This window comes from Momordica charantia (assembly GCF_013281855.1).
Source record: "Momordica charantia cultivar OHB3-1 chromosome 8 unlocalized genomic scaffold, Mcharantia_2.0 BLBB01000008.1, whole genome shotgun sequence".
NCBI classification, from domain to species: Eukaryota; Viridiplantae; Streptophyta; class Magnoliopsida; order Cucurbitales; family Cucurbitaceae; genus Momordica; species Momordica charantia.
Window position 1 is genome coordinate 27,575,059 of NW_028275166.1, and position 9,616 is coordinate 27,584,674.

The window sequence follows — 9,616 nt, forward strand, 5'->3', positions numbered from 1 at the left end:
AATAAAATAAGTGTCATTTTTTAGTCATTTTGTGTCTCTAAATGTATATGTTGAATTGTTGAATGATCTTGATTGTTTGGGTAAAATAATAATAAACATAACTAGAGATAAGTCCTTGTTCTAAACGATAAATGATGAAATTAATTAATGAAGAAAAAAGAAAGTCCATGTTTTCTTAAAATGATAATAATACATATCAAAGAAAATTAAAGAAAACCAATCTCTCTGCTGAAAATTTAAACTCCCAAATTGAATCTTCAAATATGTTCAAACATCCATATTATTGTCATTAATAAAATTTTATAGCAAAACTCTTTGAATTATAAGTATTTTTACCACCTTCTTCTAGCTTCTAGCAATAATTTGTTTTTGATTTATTAAAATTGTGTGTTACTGAGCTAAATATATGTTTTAAACATTAATATTTGAATTCCTACTCTTTAAAAAGTGTCAATAAGTTGAACGGTTCATATATATACCATAACCTACTGAGCTATACTCTAACATATTAACAAGTTTCAATAGGTTAAACATTTTTCAATTTAATTAGTCTCTTACTGTTTATGAAGGTTTAAATTGGCTAATAATAATCTCAGGTGAAAATTGGTATAAATTTAACATATAAAAAATTGTCATGTATATATATATGTGTTGGGGAAAAGGAGTAGTCCAATAAGGAGATGACACGTGGAGATCCGTTTTAAGGTTGGTGACGACGTTCCGAGCGATCTGATCGGCTTTGAGCTGATACACACAAGAATCTGAGAACCAAATGCAGGTTTTTAAGATTGCTCGAACCAACCCCACGCGCTCGCGATTACAGAAGCCACACGTGCCAAATAAAACCCCGCCACGTGGCCTCGAAGATAAAAAATCTCGCGACGCTCTCGAGTATGGCGGAGACGTGTAGCGCACGCGCCAGAACCGCGCGTGGGGGAAAAGGCTTCTCTTACAAAAGGGAAAATTGAAGGGAAAAAAAACAGGCTGTTTTATATGAAACTAGAAACAACAATAACCCTAAGCCTGACTCCATTTTCTGGGTGAAGATTAGAAAGCAAAAAAAAAAAAAAAAAAAAAACTTCAAGTTTTTAAAGAAGAAGAAGAGAGAAAACCCAAACACAAAAGAAAAAAAAAAGAAGCAAAAAAAAAGCCTCTTTTTTTTGTTTGTTTTTCTTCCTCTCTCTCTACTACTAGGGTTTTATTTTTTTTTGGTGTTGTTTTTTCACAAATTTAGGTAGAGTTGGGAGTACCAAGTGAGGAAAGGAGGATCAGGGAGTACCTGAAGAAGAGATCAAGAGAGGAGGGAAATTAAAAAAGAGGGCATTTTTGGGTAAGAATTAAATTAAGATTAAGAGGGAAGAGGGGTAAAAATTGGAACTTTTTAAAGGAAAAAATATGGGAAGAGGAAGAGTGGAGCTGAAGAGGATAGAGAACAAGATAAACAGGCAGGTGACATTTGCAAAGAGAAGAAATGGGCTTCTCAAGAAGGCTTATGAACTCTCTGTTCTTTGTGATGCTGAAGTTGCTCTCATCATCTTCTCCAACCGTGGCAAGCTCTATGAGTTTTGTAGCACTTCCAAGTAAATTTCTTCTCTCTCTAGCTCATCTCGTTCTCAAATCCTTTTTTGTTTTTTCATTCGATTGGTGGAACCGAAACGGAGTGTGGGTTTTGATCCGATGGATGATCTTATCGTTCTAGGGTTTCCATTTTTTATTGCTGCCCAAGTTAGGGATGGATGGATGGATAGGTCCCTTTTGAGCTTGCTTTTTTCCTTTTTTTTTTTTTGGGTTTATGAGGAATTTTCCAATAAATCAAACAAAAACTTTTTTTTTGTTACTTTGTAATATTAGAAAAAATCTTCCTTCCGTATGATCTTCTATTCTCTTCTGTTCTTCAAAATTAAACTTGTAAATATATACTACTAGTCTTTTTTATTTTAATTTTCAAAATCTAAAACAAATTTTGGAAACTCAAAACAAAAGGAAAAGGAAAAAAGAGTTTAAATGTGTTTTTTTAAAATGTGAAAATATATTAAGAAATTGTTACCCAAGCGGACTTTAGTATTTAAGCTTTTAAGGTCTGTGATTTGAGCTTTTTATAACGTTGTTTTCAAACCATTATTCATTATTACGGAGAATCGATGTCTCTCTCTTTCATGGATACTTAGACTATGGTCTTAAACTTCTGATAAGAACATAAAAAAAAGAGGTTATGGGAAAAGTTTTGAGATATTAATTATCGTTTCTTCTTAGTTTGATATATCGTAATATAACACACTCTATGTTATGTTGTTTCTTGGCTCCCAGCATGCTCAAAACGCTCGAACGCTACCAAAAATGTAGTTATGGAGCGGTGGAGGTCACGAAACCGGCCAAAGAACTCGAGGTGAACCCGTCGAGATTACATCAATTATTGAGAATATATTAAATGATTAAATTTATCGTAATCTTAATATAATAGTTTGGAATTCTAGATTTGAAGTAACTATGGGGTTATTTTTTTAATTAATTTTTACAGAGCAGCTATAGAGAATACTTGAAGCTGAAGTCGCGGTTTGAGTCTCTACAACGAACTCAGAGGTAACTAGATATATATTTGTATTTTTTATATAATATATTTTTATTGAATTATAAAAGTTAATTAACGAGATTGACATGTTTAATCTTATTTTTATTTTTTAGAGCAACAAATTAAACATTCGATCTCAAGATGAGTAAATATTGTTGAGACCTATGCTCATGTTGATAAAATTTACGAACTTATCTAAAAATATATAATTAGATTAATATAAATATATATACAAGTAAAAACTATTAGTTACATTTTAATACTAAAGTTTTGTCCAAACATTATTCAGTCACAAACTTACTATATGGAATATATAGAGTTAAAGTTCCAAACTTTAATTATTGGAAGAAACTAAAACCAAATAACTAAAGACATATTTGATATATAATTTATTTTTTAGTCGCCTTCCTTTAAACTTGTTTATTATTTATTTATTTTTTGTTTCATTAAGCACTTGTAAGTTTAAAAAAAAAAAGCGATAAAAAATCACTTTTAACATTTGGTTTCATCGCGACGAAGCACTTTAAGTTCTTTTTAACTCTTTTTAAAAATACTAATATTACTTTAATTTCGAGAGAAGCTCTATTTTGAGCATTACAGAAGTGTGTTTACCGTGTCGACTGCAGAAAGCACTTTTAAGACATATGTTTTTGTGTTCTTTTGGTAGAAACCTTCTTGGTGAGGATTTGGGTCCATTGAACTCAAAGGAGCTTGAGCAGCTAGAGCGTCAGCTAGAGTCTTCTTTGAAGCAAGTTAGGTCCACTAAGGTACGTGTTTATCAAAATTAAATCTCAAAACCATAACTTTATGAATCAATTTTTTTTAATTGTCTCTTAGTCTTTCTGAGTATATTGTTAGAATTTGATTGTTAAGAGCTCGATTGGTATCTAATGTTTTTGTTTTATGTTTCTTCTCTTCTTTCGAAGCACTTCTAGAATCGTGTATGGATTAGGATAATACAGCTTGTTTATGTCAGTTCAATAACTTTTTAGAATTTTATTTACTCAACTAATTTTCTTTTATTACAATGTATGTTGAAAATGTTTTTGAATTTTAGCCAAATAATTTTCATAACTAGAAAAAGTAGCATTTGAAACAAAAAAATTTAACCAAGATCTTACAAAAGGTTAAACAAACAAAAACAAAGACAAAGTAATAGATAATAAGCTAATTTAATTTTTAAAAACAAAACACAAACATTACCCAACATGACCTTTAAGTTTCTTCTTTTCTTTTCTTAATTCAAATCACTTTTGTTTACAATAAAATTACATAGGGATATATCTATTTAATCGTATTTCTGTGATTTTTAAATCTTTGACTTCCCAATATATTTTGAAAAATAATCTTTCAAGTCTCTGGAGTATAGTTTTTGATAATATAAAAACGGGTGTTGAGCCACTTATCTTAATTTAATTTTTAGAAATGAGTAAATAGATGATTAAAGGACAAATGTTTTCACTTCCATTGTTGGATTGAGCCTTCCTCTAGTTCAAAAGCTTTCTTTTAACACATTTTAATCCAACTTCCAAAGATTAAAAGTAGTAATAAAAATGGCATAAAATGTTTTTTTTTCCTTACTCGTTTCCACATTCATCTCATTCCACCTTTGTTTCTCTCAAATTCAAAATAAATTTATGAGAAAAATATAATTTTAGCATGGAAAAAGTCAAATATAATAGTAAATAAATTTGTATGTTGAAGTTTATTTGCTTTCAGGAGAGTAGTTTCAGTTTTTTAGGGCACTTTTTTTGCAACACATAAATAAATTGTGCAAATATTTCTTTTATTTTCATATGTAAACTAAACTTCATTTCTGTATTATTCAACCCAAATATTTTATCTAAGCTTTTGTATCCTTATACCCTGTTTCATGTCTCTAATTTCCATTTTATTATTCGTTGTAATTTCTCACAAGAGGGTGTGGTGTATTTACAAATAGTTCTTCTTTTAATCTAATTCTTTTGCTTACCAGTGAATATTTGAAACATTGAATTAAAGAGAGAGAAATAACTATCATCATAAATAAAATGTTTGAACTTGTTGCTTACTTGTTTCTTAAATGTTATGAATTTGATTTTTTTAGTAGATAATCTAGCGTAATTAAGATAAGACATTATAAACAATTACGTAATCCTAAGCTTTGCTACTTTTATTTAACATTTCAGAGAATCGGAGTTTTCTCTCTCTCTCCATCTTCTTTAATCTTGTTAGGTCTTTAGTAGTTGTTTTGGCTCTGATCCCTTCATTCGGTTGGGTTTTTTAATCCCTTTGTGTTCTTTCAGTTTTCTAAGAGTGAGGATTCGAATTCACAACTTTCGATTGGAGATAGATGACTTAACCAATTGAGCTACGCTCCATTTGAAAAAAAAATTAATAGTCTTTATACTTCCGTTCCTTTTAGATTACCCCCACTTAACAATTTAAACCCAACATTAACCAGTCTTTTTTTTTTTGGTGAAGCAAACATTAATCAGTCAATTAAATAACAAAGTTAGGGTAGAATATAAATATAATTTTGAAACTAAGAAGAAACGACATGTAATTTTTATCTGCATATTTGGTCTTGTCCCTAACAGAATCCATGTGGGTGTGCTCTGTCTTAAAAGACAACCATTGAAGTTTTCACTTCAGACATACTCAGTACTTTGGATGTAGTTTTTGCTCTGCTTCTTCATAAATGGCCATTAACTTCCACCATTCTTCTCTGGTTTTTAACCAAAAGTTTTAAACCTATAAAGTAAAATACACTGTTAAATCCTTTTGGGAAATTTGGCTTTTGATCAACGAGTTCCTATATACTTTAGTATATAGATTGTACAAATAACTGGAATATAGAAATTTTTTGTTTGTGTGAAAAGTAAGCTTATAATTAGTATTTAGGTTGTAGGAGAAAATAGATTGTCAAAATTTAGGGTTTGTTTAGTATCTTATCCAATTTATTTATATATAAAAATATAATTGTATTTGGATTATGTGACCTAGATAGTAGAAAGTGAAGTGTTTGAAAACAACATTTAGATATTTTTAGTGTTTCATTTTCTAAAGTTGCTATCAAACACATTTTAGAAAGACAAGGATGATGTGAAATACAGCTCTTTTTTTTATATTTAATCTCTTGTTTTAAATTTCTCACTATATATTATCAACCAATCACATCCTTAGGTTTGTGTAACCTATAGTTTTATGATATGCAAAAGTTTAGCAGTATGTAGTTTGAGTTATGTGGCATGATGAATTAACAAGTTTTTGAGTTTTGTAGGCTAAATTAAGCAAATACATATACCAAATATAAGCCCGACCCGTAAGCCAAATGCCCATTTGAGCTTTCTAAGTTGTCTATGTGAAAAACAGATTTACGTAGTTCACGGAATTTACAAACTCATAATATGAGCTCACGTATCAAGACTAGACTCGAACTTCTTTTAACTTTAAAATACTTTTTGTTAGATCATCACTAAATCCAAAAGTTTAAGCTAATGAATTACAATAAATTTAATCATTTATCAACATTTAAACACTCTATTCCACTTGTTTGAACTTGGAAATTTGTACACGACGCAATGAGTGGTTAATTATCACTATTAAGTGGAGAGAAAATGACATTATGGAACCTCCTGCCTTGATATCGTATTTAAATCGTTATTGAACCCAAAGCTTAAGTTAATGCATCACGAAAAATTTAATTACTTATCGACCAGTTTGTTTTACATGGTGTGTTTAACAGAAACCTTTTTAGTGATGGATGAGATGTTTTTGTAGCTCATAATGTGTGTAATTAGCCAATTATTACCCAAATTCTGAAAAATATTGGAACTGGAAATTTTGCAGACTCAGTACATGCTGGACCAGCTGTCTGATCTTCAGAACAAGGTAGGCCTTGACATGATATCAAGTTTTAATGCTGAATTCAAATCATTATTATTATTATTGTTATTATTTGGAATTTTCATCGAATTAAATACTAAATGTTTTTTTTTCAAGTACAGGAACAAATGCTGATTGAAACCAACCGAGCTCTGACATTAAAGGTAAATAAACTAACTCTTTCTTTACACGTTAAAGCTCAATATTTCTGATTCTCTCAAACATTGGAAAAACAAAAAGAGGTATCCTTCAATGATAGATCAGAGCATGTGAAAAAGATCAACTTTATTATGGCATGATAATGCTTTTAAGGTATGATTGTGGGGGTGTTTACGTTGACGGGAACAATAGAATTTTTAGAGAGGAATGGTATAGTTTCTTGTTAGATTTTATGTATCTATTTGGACCTACGTTTCTAAGGATTTTTGTAATTATGCTTTAGGTTCTTATATTTTAGAATACCGGAGATTTTCTAGATAGATAATGTTTTCTCTGATTGCTTTGGGTTGTCCTTTATGAAATTTTGGTTTCTGAAAAAAAATAATTTAAAAATGGTATTTAAATGATAAGCAATTTAGGAAATAATGTTATATACCAATCACTTTAAATTGAGTTATATATTCATATAAATGTATCTTTAGATATTTCTTGATCAAGTATTTCGACGAAAAGTACTTTACATTAGTTTTCTCATATATACGACACTTCAAACATGATAAATTTTGAGAGGAAAATGTAACCTAAACTTTTGGACTAGGACGTGGATCTAATAAGCTATTTTTGACTTAAAATGTCCTTGTCTCCCCAAAAGCACCTTTTTTTTAAGTAGTTTTGAGATGGCATTTTAGATTGAAATTTTGTCATTCTTTTTCTAAAGAGACATGTCTGTTTATCAAAATTTTCTCTTTTTTCAAAAGGGTATGGTAAGATTTCAAAAACATCTTTTGAACAAGAAAAAAAAAAGTAAATCAAAATCGTTATCAAACCCGCTTAAACCAACTCAGTTTCTTTCTTTTTTTCCTTTGGATATTTTGTTTGGTGATCAGCTGGAAGAAATAAGTTCAAGAAACAACATAAGGCTAACATGGGATGGTGGAGATCAAAGCATGTCATATGGTCCACAGAATGCCCAAACTCAAGGCTTCTTCCAGCCTCTAGATTGCAATCCCACTTTGCAAATTGGGTAACCATTTCTTCCCTTTATTTTTGACAATGAGATTTAATGATTCTTTTTTTCCATTTTTGTGGGTAATTTGTTTCTTTTTTATTTGTGGTGGGTTATAATCAGGTACACTGCTGCTGTATCAGACCAGATGACAGCCTCCACTGCCCCAACTCATGCCCAACAAGTCAATGGCTTCCTCCCTGGTTGGATGCTTTGAAAACCAAAACCATTTCTCTCTCTCTATTTTGTACTTTTGCCTTTTTTTTTTACCTTTTTTTTTTCCATGCACTTTGCTACCAACCCTTTGCAAAATTGTTAATAAGCATTGTATTTTACCTTATTTTAGACCTTTATAAAAAAAGCCCAGAAAAAAAAAGAAGAAAAAAGGTGGTCCTGTGGAGGGCAATGGAAGATGGGGGAAGAAATGGAAAAAATGGAGGAAAAAAACAAAGGTTGCCCACAGACAAATTTGAAGGACTTGTTGTATCAAGAACATATGATATTTACTTGTATTATCTTTTGGAATTTTAAGATGCTTTGGGTTTTGAATTGCTTCTCCTTTTGTATTGTGGTTGCGGTTTGTGTATTTTTGGAATTAGGGATGGAATTACTTTATTGAGAAGGAGAGATCAATTGTTTCTCCCTATTTTTTTTTTTTGAACATTTTGAAAAGAGGGAGGAAGAAGTTCGATTCTTCTTTTTCGTTCACAATTTATCCGGGTGAGTTGGATCCAACCATCAACTTTTAAATATGGGAATAGGTGTCTTATCCGCTCGAACTATGCTTTGGATTGCAATGGTCTAGTTATTAAAGTTAGATTTATTAATTTTTTGTTCCCTACATTTTGGTGATGTTTTATATATATATGTTTTTTAAGTAGCTAATTGAGATCATTAACTGGCATAGAATGGATCATCTCTCAAATTAGGTAACCAACTTGGTCATGAGCCCTCGAAACATTGTATTCTTCTTTTGCTTTTAATTTTTTGAGGTTAATTTGTTCATTCCCCTTATTATTATTATCTTCTAAGACAATATTGTTTATCTTTAGCTTTAATGGTAGAATTAGTTGTGGGTCCAAGAGATAATTGATTTAATCTCAAGCTGAGAGTGAAAATGAATTGAGGGTTGAAAGATAGAAGAAAAAACTTGTAAAGTCGTGATTAACTTATGTAAGTTGTCTAAAACTTGACTAATATATAATTATCATGTAAAAATTTAACAAATTCATGAAATATGTCGTCGTTTGTCCTTGCCACATTCCTACATTTGAGAAATCGAATTCGGTGTTGGAAAATCCCTATCGACGAATAAGGTTCTTTGCCGATAAAATTTTAAGAACATAACCTATGAGTTGTAATGTATATATTGTACAACTAAAAAACACACATCACACAATATCAATATATAAGTGAATGACTTTTATTTTAAAAATTAACAAAATCTATAAAAATAAAATTAAACGAATAAGATCAATCACATAAGAGCTGATAAATCTCCTGAGCTTGACTAAATCTTTAATGATTAAAGTTAATCCAATCAATCATATTCCTAAGTTAGTTCATGTGTTTTGGGTCGAACAATCCAACCCATGAACCGATCGGATCCAATCCAGTAATGACATTGAACTCTAAATTTAATTCATAAACAATGATAGGTACCAAATACCAAACTTTCCCATTTCAAAGTGTCCTTTTCCTAAAGAATTATAGTGTTAAGATGACAAGAAATGGAATGGAATATGAAAGCAACTTGCAAAAGCACTTTTTCTTTTTTCTTTCTTTTTTTTCCCCATAGTCTAAAGGAAAGAAATGGCATTGGCTTCTACATCTACCATTCATATGCCAATTACATTACCAATATTATATTTTAATTATGAGAGATTCCCTTCAAATTTGTTCTCTTTACTTTATCCATATTGGGCAAATCATTTTCAAGTCACATGTGTAGAAAGTTAACATTATTTCCCCTCCTTTTTTTTTTAATGTAATATAAGGGAATTTTAACATTAAGA

The 9,616-nt window shown here is 30.2% G+C and overlaps 1 protein-coding gene across 1 annotated transcript; it reads left to right on the top strand.

The window, feature by feature from the left end:
- The first annotated feature begins 1,053 nt into the window (after positions 1 to 1,053).
- Positions 1,054 to 8,155, top strand: SEP1 (K-box region and MADS-box transcription factor family protein). The gene is made up of 8 exons (XM_022299330.2): positions 1,054 to 1,580; positions 2,308 to 2,386; positions 2,519 to 2,580; positions 3,237 to 3,336; positions 6,401 to 6,442; positions 6,559 to 6,600; positions 7,483 to 7,619; positions 7,725 to 8,155. Exons 1-8 carry the CDS (start codon positions 1,396 to 1,398, stop codon positions 7,816 to 7,818), a joined length of 741 nt encoding a protein of 246 aa, XP_022155022.1. The 5' UTR covers positions 1,054 to 1,395; the 3' UTR covers positions 7,819 to 8,155.
- Positions 8,156 to 9,616: the final 1,461 nt, after the last annotated feature.

Bases quoted from the DNA above. Each gene is read 5' to 3' on its own strand.
- SEP1 (XM_022299330.2), top strand. From the start codon at position 1,396: ATGGGAAGAGGAAGAGTGGAGCTGAAGAGGATAGAGAACAAGATAAAC. The intron at 2,581-3,236 runs GTAACTAGATAT...TTCTTTTGGTAG, and splicing joins TCTCTACAACGAACTCAGAG to AAACCTTCTTGGTGAGGATT. The intron at 3,337-6,400 runs GTACGTGTTTAT...GAAATTTTGCAG, and splicing joins AGCAAGTTAGGTCCACTAAG to ACTCAGTACATGCTGGACCA.